The sequence below is a fragment of the Babylonia areolata genome, chromosome 3 (genome assembly GCF_041734735.1).
Source record: "Babylonia areolata isolate BAREFJ2019XMU chromosome 3, ASM4173473v1, whole genome shotgun sequence".
NCBI lineage: Eukaryota > Metazoa > Mollusca > Gastropoda > Neogastropoda > Buccinidae > Babylonia > Babylonia areolata.
The window spans coordinates 3,628,390-3,650,353 of record NC_134878.1 but is presented as its reverse complement, the minus strand read 5'-3'; the positions used below and the strand labels follow the sequence as shown (position 1 = coordinate 3,650,353).

General features: G+C 43.6%; 1 protein-coding gene across 2 annotated transcripts; it reads left to right on the top strand.

The window, feature by feature from the left end:
- The first annotated feature begins 2,661 nt into the window (after window positions 1–2,661).
- LOC143280414 (uncharacterized) lies at window positions 2,662–18,498 on the top strand. 2 transcript variants are annotated; one of them, XM_076585051.1, is made up of 3 exons: window positions 2,662–2,942; window positions 9,903–10,416; window positions 16,166–18,498. In XM_076585051.1, exons 2-3 carry the CDS (start codon window positions 10,065–10,067, stop codon window positions 16,975–16,977), a joined length of 1,164 nt encoding a protein of 387 aa, XP_076441166.1. In that variant the 5' UTR covers window positions 2,662–2,942; window positions 9,903–10,064; the 3' UTR covers window positions 16,978–18,498. The 2 variants fall into 2 exon arrangements, with proteins under 2 accessions (XP_076441166.1, XP_076441165.1); XM_076585050.1 differs by having other exon boundaries at window positions 2,662–2,953.
- Window positions 18,499–21,964: the final 3,466 nt, after the last annotated feature.

Genomic DNA, 21,964 nt, shown 5'->3' with positions numbered 1-21,964 from the left:
GTTCTGGGAGAGTTTGTGGCACGTGTTGATGATGAGGCTTCCGTTGTGGAATTTGTAGTTCATCAGCCGCGCCCTTCTCCTTTGCTCTACGAGGGGGGACCACTGAAGGGTCTCCGTCCAGCATGTCTTGTTTCTTTCAAAGATTCATTGTTGTTTCTAAAACAATTAAACTTCTGGTCATTTTGCAGTCAAAGCAAATCATGAGTTTGAAAGTCATTTACACCACTAGAATGCAAACACGCACATTAATTTTTGTTCTAATGAATCATAAAGAACATATTCAACAGATAACACCTCCACAAAGTGAATGTATTTTGTGTTTTGTATGTTACTAATATTTCTTTTAATGATCATTTTCCCCGATTTGTAAATCCCGCCTCTCGGAAGGCCTGATCTATATTTATCCATAGTCGCAGCAGCTCTCCGGCTGGGCCGTGTCAAGGACGGCCTGATCTATATTTATCCATAGTCGCGGCAGCTCTCATTTTCTTTTTCTCAGTTAATGAGTCAGACCAAGCTTAATACAATTTTCTGTGACATCTTATTTGTATATATATTTTCCTGCAAGAATCAGGAAAAAATTGTTAAATCCAATTAAATTACCACGTGGTCGCGCAAGGCAGGATTTATAATCTCTATACCATATCGGAATATCATTTTTAGTTTCTTTGCAGCTATGACAAATTTTGATCAATTTTAAACAAATGTTCATAGCAGTTTAAGCATTCAATTTAAAAATGATATTAGTTTTAATGATTGTGACATTAGGCAACGCTCAAAATTTTACCCGTTCATTCTTCTTTTTTCGTTTGGTGCACTGTTCAGAGAAAGTTTTGTGAACGCCTCACCACTTAGGCCTACTGGATTATGCCCCAAACTGCCATAAAAATATCCACAGAATCAGTCAGAATTCACATTTTAAAATAATAAACCATGAGAGTTAATGCCCTTGAATTGATGAAACGTAAAATTCCAGTCTTGACTTTTCTCAAAATGAAGTCCTTTTCACTTCATACGACGTTTAGAAGTACTTGTACTTGGCTCTACATGTTATTAGTTTAACAAAATACTCAATTTTCATGTCAACTTTAGAACTATAAAACTAGAATGAACAAAAAAGAGAAATTGAATCGACCTTTAAAAAAGCATGTTTGAATATTATATTTTTGACCTTAAGGGTGTAGACGCCAATAGGTCGTTAAACTATTATATTTTTGCACGTCAGCTAAAGAGCCACAATAGTGTAATGGGTAAGACAGTTTCTTCATACCCGAACACGCGGGGTCAGAATCTGCCGTTGGAATTTTTTTTTCTCTTTTTTCTTTTAACCCGAAGCTTTATAATAACAAATACAGAACACATTTTAACGATTAGATTTCTTTTAAAAAGTGTATTACAAGTGAGTCTTGAAGGCCTTGCCTCTCTTGTTTTGGATAATGTTATACATGTCATCTTCATAATTTTTATATTGTGACCATGACAGGTTATTATCAACAACAAGGCCAAGAACTCTGTGGTGACTGATTTCCTCAATCATTTGATGAAGAAGGAGGAGAATAACGATGTTGATGATGATGACGATGCTGCTATGGAGGTCCATTTAGGTTTGGGACGACGTAACTAGGCTGCACTCTACGCTTCCTGTCATATATCACGGCGTCAACCAGGCCCGAGATTGCAGACACTTGTAGTGCTGGTCAGGAAATCAGAGCAACACACTCAAAGACGCATCCGTGAAATGGATGGTATTCGACTGTGTGGTCCCAGTCTTCCCATTTAAGCCCATAGCACATTCATCTCTGGGTTGGAGCCAGCGGCCGCGGGCCGAAAACGCCACCTCCTGCTGGGATTCGAGCCCGCGTCCTCCAAGCGGTCAGTCCTCTACGCAAACCACTTCGCCACGGCGGCTGATACGATTCTTTTTTTCTTTCTTTCTTTTTTTTTCTCTCATTCAGTTATACTGGTTTGATAATAATAATAATGATAATAGTAAAAATGATAATGATGATACTACTACTACTACTATTAATAATAATATTATTATTATCATTATTGATTTATTGTAATTTCTATCATTATTATTAATTAATTAATATTATCATTATATATTTTAATTTTTTCATTATTATCAAATTATTATTATTATTATTATCATTATTGTTGTTGTTGTTGCTGTTGTTGTTGCTATTGTTGTGCAGAATGTCAGTTTGAACAGTGTTGTATTCAATTTAAACACACACACACACACACACACACACACACACACACACACACACCACTACTACTACTACCCGCTCTGTGGCCGGACCTGAAGGGATTGTCTGAACCGCCACCGGTGGCCGTTCTCACCGGTCTTGGGTCAACAGTAGTTTGCAAGTGGTCACGTTTGACTGGTTTGTAGGCAATGAGTGTGTCTCCTTTTTTTTTCTGCCTCCTCCCCCCCCCCCTCCCCCACCTCCTCTCTCTCTGTCTCTCTCTCATAACACGCAGAGGTGTGTCGATCCGAGGCAGTTTGCGCGTGTGTGTGTGGTGTGTGTGTGTGTGTGTGTGTGTGTGGTGTGTGTGTGTGTGTGTGTGTGTGTGTGTGAATGAATGCCGTTCCCACCAGCGTGTTGCCTCGCTGGTCCCGAGTCGCTGAGCACATGGAATCTCAACTGGCAGTCCGTGGAAAGAAAAGTGGTGTGTCAGAGGCTGGATTTCTTAGTTCAGACCTCGGCCTTTTCAGTCCGTCGGTCAGTTCGGCCAGTCTGGAATTTGGTGGCAGTGTTTTGTGTCTCTTTTAGCTAACTTTGCATTATTTACCGCGGAATTGTGGGTGGATATTTCTTGTGGAAGCCAGACATTTGTCCCGTGTGGAAAGTGTTCAAGTGCGAGGGCGAAAAAGCAGTAAAGCGAGTTTGGTTTGGCTAAAAACGATCGCTTCGTCGTTTGGAAAAAACTTGGTTCGTTTATTGTGAGTAACCAGATTTCTTTTTTTTTCTGTGATGATTTGTTTAGGAGTTATTTGTTTGCTTGTTTTTTTCAGTTTGCTCACTTTCTGTGTATCATCTGTTTATAAGTCTCGGGACATCTATCTGTCACTTTACAGTTCTCTCTCTCTCTCTCTCTCTCTCTCTCTCTCTCTCTCTCACTCTGTGTGTGTGTGTGTGTGTGTGTGTGTGTGTGTGTGTGTGTGTGCCTTTCCTTTGATCCCCGCCCTCCGCAATGTCTACCATGTATCAAACAAATGCTGATATTCTCAGTTTCTGTATGTCTGTCTGACTGTCTGTCGCACGGGTGAGTTTAACGACCGATTGACATTTCGCCCATACTAGTAAGATCAAGTTGTTCGTGGTTGTGGTCTTTTCCGTGAAGGGTGCATGGTGTGGTCGAGGCGTTGGTCCTGTGACACGACTGTCTGATTCACTCGCACTTTATGTATGCCACCCCCCCTCCGCCTCGCAGTCTCTTTCTGTCTGTGATTCGATCGAATGTGACTAGTCCCTCTCTCTCCCCGCTCTCTCCCATTTCCCCTCCCCTCCTCTCGTTGTGTGTGTGTGTGTGTGTGTGTGTGTGTGTGTGTGTGTGTGTTTGTGCGTCGTGCATGTGAGGAGTGTATGTGTTTGTGGGGAGGGGGTATTTGTGTGTGTTTGAATACTTTCACTCCCTCTTCCTCTCTCTCTCTCTCAATGTTCAGTGTTCTCTCTCATTGTCAGTCTCATTCGGTGTGTATTAGCGGATGACAAGCAAGGATGAAGTGGGGGGGATGGGAGACTCGTGTGAGTTTGGAATGTGTGTGCCTGCGGGGCGTGTGTGTGATGTGTGTGTGTGTGTGTGGGGGGGGGGGATTACTTATATGTGTGTTAAGTGGAAAATCCTTCTAAAGTTCGGCTGCCCAGAGAGCCTAATCCAGCTGATTGCGTCTTTCCACGATGGCATGCAGGCGAGAGTACAGGAAAATACTGACATGTCGGATCCGTTCCCTGTGGTAAATGGAGTGAAGCGGGGCTGCGTCTTGGCACCCACACTGTTCTCCATTCTCTTCTCTGCCATGCTGATTGATGCCTTCCAAGTCTGTGACCGGGGCATTCAGTTTCGCACAGATGGCAAACTTTTCAGCTTGCGACGACTTCATGCCAGGTCCAGGGTGTTTGAGGCACTGATGAGAGAGTTCTTCTTCGCTGATGACTGCGCGCTTGCTGCACACACCCATGAGGACATGCAGTTCATTATGGACAGGTTCTCAGCCTCCTGCAGGCGCTTTGGACTCACCATCAGCCTCAGCAAGACCGAGTCCATGTACCAACCGGCTAGCTCACAGAACGCCAGTGCCTCCCCCCCACCTGCAATCAAGATCAATGACACAGAGATCAAGTCAGTCGACAAGTTTTCCTACTCAGTGGGCAGCACCCTATGCAGCAACGGAGCCCTTGATGCAGAAGTGACGCTGCGCATCGCCAAGGCCAGCTCCGCCTTTGGCAGACTCAACAACAGGCTGTGGAACAACAAAGGCATCAGGTTCAGCACCAAAAACAAAACCTACAGAGCTGTTGTGCTGACCACCTTGTTGTACTGCTGTGAAACATGGACGACGTATCGCCGTCACATTCAACAACTTGAGCAGTTTCACCAGAGATGCCTACGAAAGATCCTCGGCATAAAGTGACAGGACAGGGTCTCCAACCTCCAGGTCCTAGAGAGGAGCGGCCTGCCCAGCATCGAAAGCCTGCTGATCCAGTGCCAGCTACGCTGGACAGGACACGTTGTCCGCATGACAGACAGCAGGATCCCGAAGATGCTTTTGTATGGCCGGCTGAAGGAAGGCCACCGTGAACTTGGAAGACCCTGCAAGCCCTTCAAGTACACCTTGAAGACAAACCTCAAAGCCTGTGACATAGACATCGCTTCCTGGGAAACTGATATCCTTGACCGCTGTCGCCGGAGGATGCTGTGCTCTTGTGGCATAAAGACGTCTGAAAACAAGAGAACGCTGGCCATTAAGGAGAAGCGTGAGCGAAGGAAGCAGGGCTCAACTTCTGGAGACGTTTTCCCTTGCAACACCTGTGGGAAGTGCTGCGCATCCAGAATCGGCCTCTTCTCCCATATTATGAGGACACACACCGACAGATTAGCCTGCCTGTCTACTCATCCGTCGGACCGACGGGAGACTCCATCGTGTTAAGTTGTGATCGTGTTTGGGAGGAGGGAGAGTGGTAGGGGGGTGGGGGGGAGGGGCAAGTTTGTGTGGGCGCGCACATGTGTATGAATGTGTTAATTCGTGGACTCGACTTTGTACACACGCCATGTAGAATGAGCTTTAAGGGCCACTGAAAAAAACAAACAAACCCCACACACCGTAAGGCCTCTTGGCTTGGGGCAGAGCTAATATGTACCGAACTTGAGATGGCATGGCAAGCCCTCTCAAAGGTTTCTCAAGGACTCCCCCTCTCTCTGTGCTCTTTCTTTCTCTCCCTCTTTCTCTCTCTGGATGTAAATGTAAAAGTTCCTGTGTTGTGTGTTAATCGCTGTCGTTTCGCGACGATGTGTTCATCAGATCGACGCTGCGTTGCACTTATACATGTACTGAGTATACTGAGTTATATTTATTTATATGTGTATTTGTGTGTCTCTAAAACAACGGCAGATATATGTAAGTCGGCCAGTGTGCTAATATCTCCACTGTTGGAAAATAAAGATTCGTTCATTCATTCATTCGTTCTCCCCCCCCCCCCCTCTCCCTCCCCTCTCTCTCCAATTCCCCGACAAATATTGTCTTCCTCCTCCTTTTCCACCTCGGCTATTGCCTGTACGGAAGCAGAGTTGATAAAATCAGTGAAACAAGTAAAATAAAATTTTTAAAAATCTTTTTCGTTCGTGGGCTGCGACTCCCACGGGCTTTTACGTGTATGACCATTATTACCCCGTCATGTAGGCAGCCATTCTCCGTTTTCGGGGGTGTGCATGCTGGGTATGTTCTTGTTTCCATAACCCTCCGAACGCTGACATAGATTACAGGATCTTTAACGTGCGTATTTGATCTTCTGCTTGCGTATACACACAAAGGGGATTCAGGCACAAGCAGGTCTGCACATAATTATGTTGACGTGGGAGATCGGAAAAATCTCCACCAAGTTCCGTTACCGAGATTCGAACCCGGGACCATCAGATTGAAAGTCCAACGCTTTAACCACTCGGCTATTGCGCCCGTCAAAATAAAATGAAATAACAGGTACACTCTATCTCAAAATATACCAAAAAATAAAGAAAGGAAAGCAAAATCAGTACAGACGATTGCAGGTGTTGAAAGTGCAGTAGTGACCTGCTGTATATTTCTGCCCGCACATGATACAGTGGGACTGATTCGATTTGACTTTGGACCTATCAGCTTGATCTTGGTAGTGGCAGCGATTTCTTCAAAGTTAACGCTGTGGATATTGTTGAGCTGAAGGAATCCTCTCCTTACCCCGACCTCTTCTTGTTCCCACGTCTGTGTCTGTGACGTCCTGTTTGTCAGTGACATTGCATGGCTGTGGGTGGAGGGATAGACTTCGTCCAGTGATAATGATGATGATGATGATGATGATGATTTGCATACTTATAGCAGAAACCGAGCACTGTACAAACATGGAGTCATTTGCACAACAGGCTGCCTACCTGGGTAGAGCCAACTGATAGCTACTTTTGGGCGCTCATCATTTGTTTCCTTTATACTTCGATCAGGTTTCAGTCACGCACACACTCACACAGACATGTAACATTTTACGTGTATGACCATTTTGTATATTTACCCCGCCTTGTAGGCAGCCATACTCTGTTTTCGGAATATGCTCTTGTTTCCTTAACCCACCGAACAATGACATGGATTACAAGATCCTTAACGTACGCATTTGACTGATCTTCTGTGAAGGGGGTTCAGGCACAAAGTGCACTTCCTCTAAATATGATTGAGTCATGAGGTGGTTGTGTTGATGTTCACAGCCTTTTGATATTGAGGCCTACTTGTGTTGAGGTTGTTGTGTTGATGTTCACGGCCTTTTGATATTGAGGCCTACTTGTGTTGAGGTTGTTGTGTTGATGTTCACGACCTTTAGATGTTGAGGCCTACTTGTGTTGAGGTTGTTGTGTTGATGTTCACGACCTTTTGATATTGAGGCCTACTTGTGTTGAGGTTGTTGTGTTGATGTTCACGACCTTTGATATGTGAGGCCTACTTGTGTTGAGGTTGTTGTGTTGATGTTCACGACCTTTAGATGTTGAGGCCTACTTGTGTTGAGGTTGTTGTGTTGATGTTCACGACCTTTAGATGTTGAGGCCTACGTGTGCTGAGGTTGTTGTGTTGATGTAGACTGCCTGTAGATGTTGAGGCCTACTTGTCTTGAGGTTGTTGTGTTGATGTTCACGACCTTTGGATGTTGAGGCCTACGTGTGCTGAGGTTGTTGTGTTGATGTTCACTACCTTTTGATATTGAGGCCTACTTGTGTTGAGGTTGTTGTGTTGATGTTCACGACCTTTAGATGTTGAGGCCTACTTGTGTTGAGGTTGTTGTGTTGATGTTCACGCCTTTTGATATTGAGGCCTACTTATGTTGAGGTTGTTGTATTGATGTTCACGGCCTTTTGATATTGAGGCCTACTTGTGTTGAGGTTGTTGTGTTGATGTTCACGCCTTTTGATATTGAGGCCTACTTATGTTGAGGTTGTTGTATTGATGTTCACGGCCTTTTGATATTGAGGCCTACTTGTGTTGAGGTTGTTGTGTTGATGTTCACGACCTTTAGATGTTGAGGCCTACTTGTGTTGAGGTTGTTGTGTTGATGTTCACGACCTTTGGATATTGAGGCCCACTTATGCTGAGGTTGTTGTGTTGATGTTCACGACCTTTGGATGTTGAGGCCTACGTGTGCTGAGGTTGTTGTGTTGATGTAGACTACCTGTAGATGTTGAGGCCCACTTGTGTTGAGGTTGTTGTGTTGATGTTCACAACCTTTGGATGTTGAGGCCTACGTGTGTTGAGGTTGTTGTGTTGATGTTCACGGCCTTTTGATATTGAGGCCTACTTGTGTTGAGGTTGTTGTGTTGATGTAGACTGCCTGTAGATGTTGAGGCCTACTTGTGTTGAGGTTGTTGTGTTGATGTTCACGACCTTTAGATGTTGAGGCCTACTTGTGTTGAGGTTGTTGTGTTGATGTTCACGACCTTTGGATGTTGAGGCCTACGTGTGCTGAGGTTGTTGTGTTGATGTTCACGACCTTTGGATATTGAGGCCTACATGTGTTGAGGTTGTTGTGTTGATGTTCACGACCTTTGGATGTTGAGGTCTACGTGTGCTGAGGTTGTTGTGTTGATGTTCACGACCTTTGGATGTGAGTAAATGAGAAAGAACACGTCATTCCTAGAAGGTTCTAGAACAGTCGAATAAACTATCAGTGGGCAGCGACGTCACTGACTGACGTTCGAAGGAAAGAAATAGAATACGGCTTAAAAGGATATCATGACGACATGATGATAACTTACGTCAAACAATAAGCCCTGTGACTGAACAACAACGCAATTCTTCTGACAAAGTTTACCAACTTAAAATGTATCAACACACAACACAAACAGTACTTAAAAGCAGAATGTGAGGCAGTGACAGCGTGCGACACTGAGTGTGTGTTCAAAAGCAACTCCATGTGAAGACACCGGAGGCTGCGAGGGGACATGATAGAAGTATTTAAATACCTTCATGGTCATTATGGTGCACAGAGGCCAGTGTTCCAGTCGTCACTCAGTGGAAACCTCAGAGGCAACACTTTAAAGCTCCAGAAACAACGCTTTCGCCTTGATGTCAGGGGGAATTATTTCTCTAACAGAGTAGTGACACAGTGGAACGGTCTCCCAGACTCCGTGGTCCTGGCGCCGTCAGTCAACGCCTTTAAGAGCCGCCTAGATAAACACTGGAGGGGCCTACCTGGTCTGTACAACCCAGCTTGTCAGAGCAACTGATTTTGGTCTAGCCGCGCTCGCCACGCATGCAACCAATTCAGTAATAGTTCTTTAGGAACACGAACAGGCCTCGGGAGAGGCCTAAACCGTTGTCAAGTCAAGTCAAGTCAAGTCAAGACTGACCGGGCGGATGCCAACTACTTTCAATTCAAATCCGAATTTGAATAGTGTTAGGCCACACAAGTTATCTCGACAGGTCAATGGTTGGACACCGTCACTATAGTAAAACTGTCATCCGCTTCACGGCATGTGCTGTGAGTTGAACTGCGGTTGTCACAGTCAGCTGAGTGCTTGGCTACATTTAAAGATCGACTAGTGTTGCATATTCACCAAACACTGCATAATTATTTTTGTATCAATGGAATGGCTCGACCTACTTCATTTTGTGGTTGTCCCTCCAAGGAGGAAGGTGGCAGAATGGTTAAGACGCTCAGCTGCCAATACAGAGAGTCCGTGAGGGTGTGGGTTCGAATCCCGATCTCGCCCTTTCTCCTAAGTTTGACTGGAAAATCAAACTGAGCGTCTAGTCTTTCGGATGAGACGATAAACCGAGGTCCCGTGTGCAGCACGCACTTGGCGCACTGAAAAAGAACCCATGGCAACGAGAGTGTTGTCCTCTGGCGAAATTACGTAAAATGAAATCCACTTTCATAGGTACACAAATATGTAAGCATGCACTCAAGGCCTGACTAAGCGCGTTGGGTTATGCTGCTGGTCAGGCATCTGCTCAACAGATGCGGTGTAGCGTGTATGGATTTGTCCGAACGCAGTGACGCCTCCTTGAGAAAGTGAAACTGAAACTGAAACCTCCTTGTTGTTATTGTTGTTCTTCTTTAGTAGAAAATCCATTTAGAAGCATTGTGTGCATGCTACATTTAGAACAGAGAGATTATTACATGTATTTAACAAGTATCATATATAAACTTTCTCTGTTGCAGTTTTCATCAATCATCAGTCACAGAGTGTATGAGTGTAGTGGAGGAGGATCTGGGTGTTCACTTCGTGTTCTGAAGCAGCCTTGACAAACATAAGTTCAGTCAAGTGCTCCGTCCACATCTGAACACAACTCAGCAGCAGTCTCTTCCCACCAGCACACAGTGATGATGAGCAGCCGAGCCATGTCCAGATCCAACTCAGCCAAACAAAGAGGGGGGTCCTCCCTGGCCGGGGGGGAGGAGGAGGGAGGGGGCGGGAGGGCCCAGTGGTCCCAACAGGCCTACAGCCTGGAGGACGTGGCTCAAACCTTCACCTTGCCCCTCGTGGTCCGTTGCCAAGCGGCGTCCGTGCTGACACGGAGGGACTCGCCCCTGCCCCTCAACCTGGCGCATCCCGTCATGCTCCACTCGCAGCGCACCATCCGGAAGCTGCTGGCGCGCAACGTGCTCATGGACCCCCGCACGCGCCGCTACACCGAGACGGACGAGACGATCGTCATCCCTTCCGATTATGCCGGTCAGTTTTTTGCTCTGTTGTTGGTATTTCTTTAAATGTAAGTAACATAACGGAAAGAGACATTTATTGCGCTTTCATTCAACTCTTAAACGTCATCAGTAGACTCCCTTAGCTTGACAGAGTGTATGAGTGTAGTGGAGAAGGATCTGGATATTCACTTCTTGTCCTGAAGCTGCCTTGGCAAACATAAGTTCAGTCTTGTGCACCCATGTAGATCTGGTAAGTACAGTCATTCCTTTCTTTCCGACTGTCATGTGTCTGTGGGTGCACGCATTCATTTGAGGAAAGAAGAGAACGAAGCGTGTGTGGGTGGTGGTGGTGGTGGTGGTGTGTGTGTGTGTGTGTGTGTGTGTGTGTGTGTGTGTGTGAGAGAGAGAGAGACAGAGACAGAGACAGAAGGAGACAGATACGGAGTTCGAGAAAAAAAATCGACAGAACGCACTAAGAAACACAACCCGTTCACTTTTTTTCCCGAAACATTAATTAATTTAATTATTGACAGCTCATGTTAGTAAAGGAACTTTTCTCACCATCTCTACTCTCTTACCTACCATGTCGAGTAGTCCAGACATCAGTCATTACAAAACAGCCTCCCCCCCCCCCCCTACACCCCGCCCACTCCTCTGCCACTGGCATCAGGAAAAACCAGTTTATAGCCACTGTCCTGTTGTATGCCGACCATTGCTTCGAACGGTCAACTAGGGCTGTAAAGTTCACGGCCTTCACTGGGCAAACAGTGGATGTGGTGCTTGACCGGTGCCTGTGCGGGCCAGTCCCCTCTATACAACTTAGGACTTGCACCTCTATGTATTGACCCGTATTTTGTGTAGGAGAAGGAGGAGGGAGAGGGGTTGGGTAGGCTGTGTGGTGGTGGTGGTGGAGGGAGGGGGTCAAAGCTAGAGGCTGTCTACCGCGGTAATGGCGGTGTCGTGCACCACCTTCCTTCGTCGCCTTCGGGATTTCTTGGATACCTTCCCACTTCCCCAACATCATTACCTAACCCCACCCCCACACCCCACCACCACCACCAAGTGTTATTTCCCAGTTGTCGAAACTTTTTCTTGATAAAGAAGTATAATACAGACGTGATTTTCACCCCTGATCACATAACGCATGCACTGGTATCACGTACACACACACACACACACACACACACACACACACACGCATGTGCACATCTGAAGAGAGAGAGAGAGAGACAGAGATACAAAAACAAGAAATCTAAAGTCTGCAGAGAAAAAAATCGATATAGAGATCAAGGAGATGCCGTTTAAAGCTTACCCATCCCCATGCCTTTTTTTTCTGTTTGAAGTGTCCTTGTTCGCGACAGTGTGAACTTTGTCCGGAGCGGTGCCAGAACCGGATTTACCCCGGCACCACTGACATTCCTCAATGCCCGGCACTCGTTCCCTACCTCGTGTGACCCGTGTTCCAGACTTGCCTTCGGAACTGGTACATTGACAACCCGCAGACATACCGTGTATGAATGCAAACTTGGCATGCTTGTTCCGCGTTGGGATTGGTTCATATGTTGGCACATACTGCTGTAGTTCTTTTGGTCTTATCTTTATTTTTACTCTTTTGTTATGGGTGGGGGCGTGGGGGTTGGCTTCTTTCTAGCTGTTGATTAAACAAGTCAGCATGTTTCTAGAATTCGAAAATGCATTAATTTACGCAACGGCGCATATGTAGTAATCATAGGCTATATATATATATATATATATATATATATATATAGTCACGTGCATCACGTTTGCCGGTATATGTATCACAGATACAGGTATGCACGTATACATACACACACGCACGCGCGCGCACGCATGCATCACAACCACTCTGCACCAAGACACAACACAACTGAACACAGCACAACACACACAACACGTAACGAAGGCAAAACAAAGACACCGCATTGTGTCTGTCATCAATCCACTGATGATCAGTCAGTGGCGTGAACATCATCCAGGAAAGTTAGTACCATGAAGTGGGTTTCTACAAACCCCCCATCCCCGGAAAAAAAAAAAAAAAAAAAAGTGTGTGTGCGCGTGCGCGTGTGTTTGTCTGTGCCTGTGAGTGTTTAAATGTGTGTGTGTGTGTGTGTGTGTGTGTGTGTGTGTGTGTGTGTGTTTTCGCGCGCGCGCCTGTATGTACGGGTTGTCAGTCAGTGTTTGAGATCACATAATTATACACCTGCACATACCGGAAGTACACCCAATGCATACGTAAAACCAACGTCGCAACAATCGACCAATATCTTTCCTCCATCAACATTACTGTTATATGTGAGAAACACTTACAACACGTCTGTTGCTTGTGCAGTCATGGTTTTGCCCGTGTTTTAGCCGTCATTGGGGCTGTTTTGTCACAAGCAGGCAAGCGTGTCATTCGGACAAAAACGCTGAAGAGCATAGCCGGACCTCGTTTTGGGCCGATTGTGGGGCCGACAGAGCAGATAAAAACAACCTTTCTTACCCGTCGAGTTACCACGCATGACTGCTCATGTGCGTTTAGTTTGCAATGTTTACTTTTGTAACAGAGTTGTAACAGCTACTGGCAGGTATCGGCGCCTTTCTGTGGCACCTGTGTCTCACTTCATTGTTACTGTCTGTACAATGTGTTACTGGTCTTTCTTTGATACCGGTTTCAGTGCCTGTACAATGTGTTACTGGTCTTTCTTTGATACTGGTTTCAGTGCCTGTACAATGTGTTACTGGTCTGTCTTCATGATACCGGTTTCAGTGCCTGTACAATGTGTTACTGGTCTTTCTTTGATACTGGTTTCAGTGCCTGTACAATGTGTTACTGGTCTGACTGCATGATACCGGTTTCTATGTCTGTACAATGTGTTACTGGTTTGTCTTCGTGATACCGGTTTCTATGTCTGTTCAATATGTTACTGGTCTGTCTTCGTGATACCGGTTTCTATGCCTGTACAATGTGTTACTGGTCTGTCTTCATGATACCGGTTTCTATGCCTGTTCAATATGTTACTGGTCTGTCTGCTTGATACCAGTTTCATTGCCTGTACAATGTGTTACTGGTCTGTCTTTATGATACCGGTTTCAGTGCCTGTACAATGTGTTACTGGTCTGTCTTCATGATACCGGTTTCTATGCCTGTACAATGTGTTACTGGTCTTTCTTTTTGATACCAGTTTCTATGCCTGTACAATGTGTTACTGGTCTGTCTTCATGATACCGGTTTCAGTGCCTGTACAATGTGTTACTGGTCTGACTGCGTGATGCTGGTTTCTATGCCTGTACAATGTGTTACTGGTCTGTCTTCATGATACCGGTTTCTATGCCTGTACAATGTGTTACTGGTCTGTCTTCATAATACCGGTTTCAGTGCCTGTACAATGTGTTACTGGTCTGACTGCGTGATACTGGTTTCTATGCCTGTACAATGTGTTACTGGTCTGTCTTCTTGATACCAGTTTCTATGCCTGTTCAATATGTTACTGGTCTGTCTTCATGATACCGGTTTCTGTGCCTGTTCAATATGTTACTGGTCTGTCTGCTTGATACCGGTTTCTATGCCTGTTCAATATGTTACTGGTCTGTCTGCATGATACCAGTTTCAGTGCCTGTACAATGTGTTACTGGTCTGTCTTCTTGATACCGGTTTCAGTGCCTGTACAATGTGTTACTGGTCTGTCTTCATGATACCGGTTTCTATGCCTGTACAATGTGTTACTGGTCTTTCTTTTTGATACCAGTTTCTATGCCTGTACAATGTGTTACTGGTCTGTCTTCATAATACCAGTTTCAGTGCCTGTACAATGTGTTACTGGTCTGTCTTCTTGATACCGGTTTCTATGCCTGTACAATGTGTTACTGGTCTGTCTTCATGATACCGGTTTCTATGCCTGTACAATGTGTTACTGGTCTGTCTTCATGATACCGGTTTCAGTGCCTGTACAATGTGTTACTGGTCTGTCTTCATGATACCAGTTTCAGTGCCTGTACAATGTGTTACTGGTCTGTCTTCATGATACCGGTTTATAGATATACATTGACAGTTTCCAGATTGTTTCAGAATTTTCACTAGCTAAGATAGAAGAGAGTCTGGACAATGATGGGCTTCTGAAGTATTTAAGCGGTATTAATTCGTGTCTCAATTTTATACAACCCCAGCCACACACACAAACGACCCTCCCACCACCAAAGACATACAACCCCAACCACACAAACAAATACCCGCACTTAAACAACTCCAACCGAACAAACTTGACCTTAAGGGTGTAGACGCCAATAGGTCGTTAAACTCCAACAAGGAGTGTCTCAATTCCGTATATTTAGGACATACAAAAAGAAAGTGTATTATTTTCATTTTCAGTCGTGTTGGAGCAAAAAGGACAGCAACTATCAGCATTATTCAAATTCGGCTTGTACTGTAAATAACTATGTTTAATGGGAGACATACCCATTCTAAACTTAGCAAGGCAATTTCGAAAGTTAACATTCCTGAGCTGGTATATATAAGCTTTAGTAGTTATAGTTTGGTTGAAGCTTGCACACATTTGAAAGAAATCGTGACCTTCGACGAGAGAGAGAGAGAGGCAAACTGAATAGCAATCCCCGCCCAGTAACAACTTCAATGTCGATGCAGAGAATCCAGTCTGACAAGGTAGTTCAGATAACTTGAGACATTCCGCAACCCTCCCCCCCCCTCCCCCGCCCCTCCCTCCCCCGCTCCCTCCCAAAATTACACGTTTTACGGGGGAGGAGCAAGGCGTTGAGATAAAACGTGAGACACACCCCCCGCTCTCCTGTCTGTCAGTCTCTTCTCTCTCTTTGTTTCTGTCTTTTTTTCTGTATGTCTCTGTGTGTCTGTCTCGCTTGCTCTCTCTCTGTCTTTCTGTCTTTGTCTGTCTGTCTGTCTCTTTCTGTCTCTGTCTCTCTCTGTTTCTGTATGTCTGTCTCTCAGCATCGTATCGATTGGTGAACATCATTTTTTTTTTAAATATTATTATTAGTTTCCGCTTCTGAATGAGCCAAACAGCTCCGGGAACAGGATACAATAAGGCTGCAGCGGCAACATGTGGAAATTGGAAGAGAGGACTTTAGGCTGTAACCTCTGAGGTGGGATTACTTTGATCAGTCACTGGCACTGCCACCCAACTGAACAAGGCTAATCAGGGATTATTGAGCAAGTGCATGGCGGCACACACACTCACACTCACACACACACACACACACACACACACACACACACACACACACACACACACACACACACGCTTGCACATGTACACATACACAAACACATACGCACACACATCCTTGGCATTTTCAACTTTTTTTTACACTCTCTGTATTTGTGTGCTGAACCCTTTCACCCACGGAACTATTTGTGATTTTGCAAAATAATCACCAACCTCTAAGAAAGTATGTAAAAGTATGTTTTCTTGAAGGAATATGAATGGAGAATATAATTGTCATAACTTCAATGTTGACAGGATGAGATAACTCCCAGTCAGGGGAAGATAACTCTTATTTTTAGGGAGAAAAAATGTCGTGCAGTGTCCATACGGTGTGTCTTGTGAAGGCAAAAGTGGCGTATTTTTTAATATATATTTTTTCTCCTATCAGTCAGTTTCCTCTTTGTATTTTCATGTATGGGATAACGTGAATGATACATGAATCTCTCCATCACCCGCTCTTCTAAGCTCTCTGTGTGTGTGTGTGTGTGTGTGTGTGTGTGTGTGTGTGTGTGTGTGTGTGTGTGTGTGTGTGTGTGTGTGCAGGTCACTTCCTGTGCCTCAAGTCCCGCACGGCCAAGGACCAGGCGGTGCACCGGTCTGTGGAGTCCCTGTCTGCACACAGTGTGACGGCCTTCGTCAACCTGACCCAGTTGACCACCTTCCAGCTGCCCCCCAACACCTCCCCCAGCAACTCCTACCCCCAGCTGGACTTTGCTCCGGGCAACGTCTTCATCCCGGACCGTCCCGTGCGGGGCAGCACGCGCATCAAGGGCGGCCTCCTGTCGCCCAGCAACAAGCACGAGCTGCACTACCTCCGCTGCCGGGACGAGCGCGACGTGGAGGTGCTGGTGCCCATGAACCAGCCTGGGGAGTTCGTGGAGATCCTGCGCAACCCGCACGGCAACGGCAAGCTGAGCATGACCAGCAGCGAGATCGTCGCCACGCAGAAGTTCCCCATGCTCGTGCGCTACGTGTACGGCGGGGCCAAGCCCCGGCTGACCGCCTTCTCCGGGCTGCTCACCTTGCTGGACTCGTTCGAGGAGACGTCACTGGTGGGCTGCGTCATCGACGGGTCGTCCTTCACCTTGCTGGAGATCCCGCTGTCGTCGCCGCTCATGTTCCAGATCGCGCTCAACAACAGCGACCTAATGCACCTCCCGCTGCTCAAGCAAGCCAGCCGGGTGTGCGAGTTCCGCGCTGCCAACTTCACCTCCGACCTCAAGTTCAAGTTCAAGTTCGCCATCCAGGTGCCTGAGCTCAGCAGGGGTCCAGAGCCTTCCTCAGACGATGATGACCCTCTGAGCGCCACCAACAGCACGCGACTGGGCATCACACAGACCTACATCTATCTGTAGGTCCTCAGAGTGCCCAGGCATTACACAGACCTACATCTATCTGTAGGTCCTCAAAGTGCCCAGGCATTACACAGACCTACATCTATCTGTAGGTCCTCAGAGTGCCTGGGCTACCAAGAGGTGTTTTTTTCCGTTTGTTTGTTCGTTCGTTCGTTCGTTTGTTCAGTGTAGAAACATTGGGGGACTGTTTTGTACAGCTGCAGCAAAGGCGTTGTGCTCATTGCCTGGTGTCATGACGTGCAGAAGATTACAACATCTGAGGAGCTGATTGTTAGGAACTAATCATTTGTCGACTTACAGAATGTAGAGAGATTTACATAAAAAAGTTCATTAACATTTTAAAAACAGTGATAACAAAATAGCGCGCTCGCGTGCGCGCGCGTGTGTGTGTGTGCGCGCACACACACACACACACACACACACACACAGATGGTATTTCTAAGTGCATAGTGATAGTAATGACGATGATGGTGATGATGCTGTTGATATTAATGATGGTATAGTTACAGTGCCAGCGATGGTGACGACGGCGACAAGCATAAACACCAGTGAAAATGATCAAAGAGAATGTGACTGACGATGACGATGAATATGACTATGACAATAGTAATAATTATAGTGATTTAGCGTAACACTGGTGCCCCCATTGACGAAAGCACAAAACCTATTCATGGCAACTCTTTCAGCTCTGATTTACACTGTGCTCTGTTAGCAAAATAAAACAACATCTACAAAAAACAGTGTTTTAAAGCTTTCTTGAAATGGACACACTCACGTACACACACACACACACGTACACACACACACAAAAAAAAACACAACAACAACAACAAAAAAACAAAAACAACACCTGTGCATAAACCGATTGTGAGCTGTCGATAGCAGACGATAGAATTTCATTGTGATTATTTGTCATTCTTGTCTGTCAAGGTCGATAATTCAACTTTTCAGCTCTTGTTGCAAAATGACGCGAGTGGTCGCTCGCTTGAGGGCTCTCTCTCTCTCTCTCTCTCTCTCTCTCTCTCTCTCACAAGAGATTTTCAATTTCAGCGAAGGAAGTAACCCCCTCCCTTCCCCTCATTGATGGACATCAGAAGAATATAATCTCATCGAATTAATGCATTTTACGCAGCATTCAAAACTCATTGTGAATTAAGTCACTACAATTATAGTTTAAAGTTTTGTCTGACAATTTCATTTTCATCACTCACTGAAGCAGTACAGTACACAAATAGCTTCCATACACCTACCTCCATTCTCTCAAAATACATTTGCTCTTGTCATGAACACAGCACTGGTATCTATCATATGCTGCTTTGATTTTGACTTATATTGTGTTTGCATCATATTTTGATTTTGACTTATATTGTGTTTGCATCATATTTTGATTTTGACTTATATTGTGTTTGCATCATATTTTGATTTTGACTTATATTGTGTTTGCATCATATTTTGATTTTGACTTATTGTGTTTGCATCATTTTTTGATTTTGACTTATATTGTGTTTGCATCATATTTTGATTTTGACTTATATTGTGTTTGCATCATATTTTGATTTTGACTTATATTGTGTTTGCATCATATTTTGATTTTGACTTATTGTGTTTGCATCATACTTTGATTTTGACTTATATTGTGTTTGCATCATATTTTGATTTTGACTTATATTGTGTTTGCATCATATTTTGATTTTGACTTATTGTGTTTGCATCATATTTTGATTTTGACTTATATTGTGTTTGCATCATATTTTGATTTTGACTTATATTGTGTTTGCATCATATTTTGATTTTGACTTATATTGTGTTTGCATCATATTTTGATTTTGACTTATTGTGTTTGCATCATATTTTGATTTTGACTTATGTTTGCATCATATTATGTATTTTGATTTTGACTAATGTTGTGTTTATATCATATTTTGATTTTGACTTATATTGTGTTTGCATCATATACATTTGCGCACTTATAAATATCATATTAAAAATACCTTTGGTAATGATATCCACGTAGATAACGACATGGCTAATAGCAAGGCTGTATTTTTTATGTATATTATATTTATTACAATAATCTTTGATACATATATAGTCATGAGCATAATCATTTTTCGGCAAAATTTAAACGTGCTTGTGAAATTTACAGTTATTTGAAAGAAAGTTTGTTCATTGAAGGCCAACATTCTGTTATCATCAATGACAATATGCCTAGTAATAATCACCTCCATTATCACACAGTATGAGCGATGTTATTGATCAGAGGCAGTGTGATAATTCAACAGTACCTGTAAGTGTTTATGGTAATTAGGTTGTTTTTGAGGTTGCTTGTTGAAGTATCTGCTGCTGTGTCATTAACAAGATGCATGGCTATGGTTATAGCAATCATTCTGTCAACGGTTTGGGTATATAAGTTGTGTATTTCATATACCTCTTTTTTAACATAGTGTATGATCGTAGCTGATATGGCAATTTAAGAAGCTACAATCATAACTGTAAAAATAGAAACACTAGAAGAGTTTGGGTCTGTTTTCTAATACCACAGACACAGACTGTTGGATATCATCAGTGTGCGTCTGCAGGTCAGGACAATAAGACTGATTTAGTCACGTCATGCAGCTTTTTATTCACGTATCATATTTGTGATAACTGTCGACAGGTTACAAGGATTCTGATCATGTATTTTAAACAATTATTCGTCTTCTGTTTCGAAATCAAGACGATGATAAGAAGTTCTGAGAGTATATAAGGTAGATAGTGGAAACAGATGTTGCGAGAAATAGGGTTAGTAAATCCAAACGAAACGTTCTTTTGGCAATAAAAGTAGGAAAGATGGATTTTTACAGTCACGAAGTACAAACTACTTGACATGGCTAAATCAGGCATTATTCTGACTGACCATGGCTGTCGCATGTATAACAAATTAATGAAGGAAAATTTGTGTTTTTCCTTGAAAGATTATAACAAAAGAGTGTTGCACAAAACAATTGTTGTATGACTGGCCAACAAGGGGAGAATCAAATGAAACAAATACGTCAATGTTTGCTCCTTAAAATAGACAAAGGGACATAATTTTTTCAGCACTTCAAAGGGCCGCCCACACACTTGCTCACAGATTAGCAGAAGGTATAGAGTTTACCAGCTTGTAAAAAAGAAAAAAGAAGGGGAAAAAATGGAAGAAAAAAAAGACGAGAATCATTTGAACAATGCATCATGGAAGAAGAGTTGGCCCCTTTTCTACTTACTGCATTGAAGGCCTACACGATGTTTGTAGTCACCATTGATTAACTCTGTGCCCTAGTGATGAAGTGTTTTACACGTGTATGTAAATAATGATAATAATGATAATAATAATGATGATGATGATACCTGGCTGTTGATATGTTCATCAAGTTTTCATGTATGCAACTTTTTTTTCTGAAATAGTGTGTTTCGAGAATGAATACGAATTGTTTTGGAACTTAAGTGTTAAGTTGGTGTTATGTTCTCCGTTATGTAGATATACTGTTTGATTTCTGGACATTGCTGGAATGTGTCGTCCATTTTTATATATATATATATTTTTTTTTATAGTGATTTATTTTTTTTATGTGTGTGTGATCGTGTCAAGACGTTTCCAGGTGGAATTGCAGTTTACTGTGGGTGTCCTTTTATTATTATTATCGTTCTGGTTTTTTTTGTTTGTTTTTTTTTTTTTTGTTTTTTAAATTGAAATGCCGGGAGAGAGTATTAATAATAATGATAATAATGAGACAGTGGGCACCCGTGTGTGTGTTGATGATGAGCGGACAGAAACTCGTGTTTATTTGTGATTCCTTCTTCGTGGTAAGAGAATGCATGCCGTGGAAAATGGTGGGATTTACTATGTTGTTGCTGTTGCTGGCGGTATTTTTGCTGCGTGCAGAATGTATTTCATTTCTTTCACAGCCTTATCCGTGTATCTGGATCTTAATTCAGTCTTGCTGTCTGTGAACATGGTTTTTATGTACAGTTCATCATGTTCAATTTTGTTGGAGTTCGACAGGTTGTATCAATTATATGCACACACTGTGCAAGAAATGTAACGTGTGCCGTGTGCTCCATAGCCGGCTTGTTTTCTTCCATTCTCTGTCTCTCTCTCGTCTCTCTTTCCATGCATGTCTGCGCCTCTCTCTCTCTCTGAGCTTCTCACATCGTGTGTTCAGAGTTTGTTTATTCCCATTAACTCTAGTCATAGAGTCAAAGAGAAACAAGGAAACATGACAATAACAGGATGACGGCCACAGCGAAAGAGCGAAGATAATTTAAAAAGAAGAAACAAAAGGGGGGATAATACAAATGGGGAAAAAATAAAATGAAATAAAATAAAAGGCCAAATGTAATCATCAGTCTGATACAATGCAGTAGGAATAGCGAAAGCAACACACCATAGACAAATGCACAGATCACAACTTAGATTTACAATACGGCTCTGTATCTGACTAGTTGAGCCTCTGACCTGGGAATTGAGAGGTTAGTTGGAGTATAGCGATAACAATGACATAGTGTAACAAAATAAAATACACAATAATTTGTTATTTTAGCACCCATTTGCCAGTAATACTATATTGGTTACAGGAGAGGAAAAGACATATAAAAAATATGATCATGTAATTACAAATGGATATGTACAGGATGGAGTGTCAAGATCAATCAGAGTTCAGAGTTTGTTTATTCCCATTAACTCTTTTGAGTCATAGAGAAACAAGGAAACATGACAATAACAGGATGACGGCCACATCAGAACGGCTCTGTCATATCAAGGGAAGCCACCGCGATTACAGTTCACAGAAGACAATCAGAGCCCTTGGACTGCCACCGAGTTTGAAATGATCGTCTGCATTCTTCGAAACAAGCGACTGAAAAGGACGTTGAGACTGGCCGGTCAAGTTTATCCTAAAACCAAGGATGCCGAAAAAGAACTAAGTTTAAAGATGAAGAAATGTGGAAACGCCCTGTTTCCGTGACTGTC

Excerpts from the sequence above, each read along its gene's own strand:
- LOC143280414 (XM_076585051.1), top strand. The coding sequence starts at position 10,065 with ATGATGAGCAGCCGAGCCATGTCCAGATCCAACTCAGCCAAACAAAGA. Across the intron at positions 10,417-16,165 it reads CATCCCTTCCGATTATGCCG|GTCACTTCCTGTGCCTCAAG; the intron begins GTCAGTTTTTTG and ends GTGTGTGTGCAG.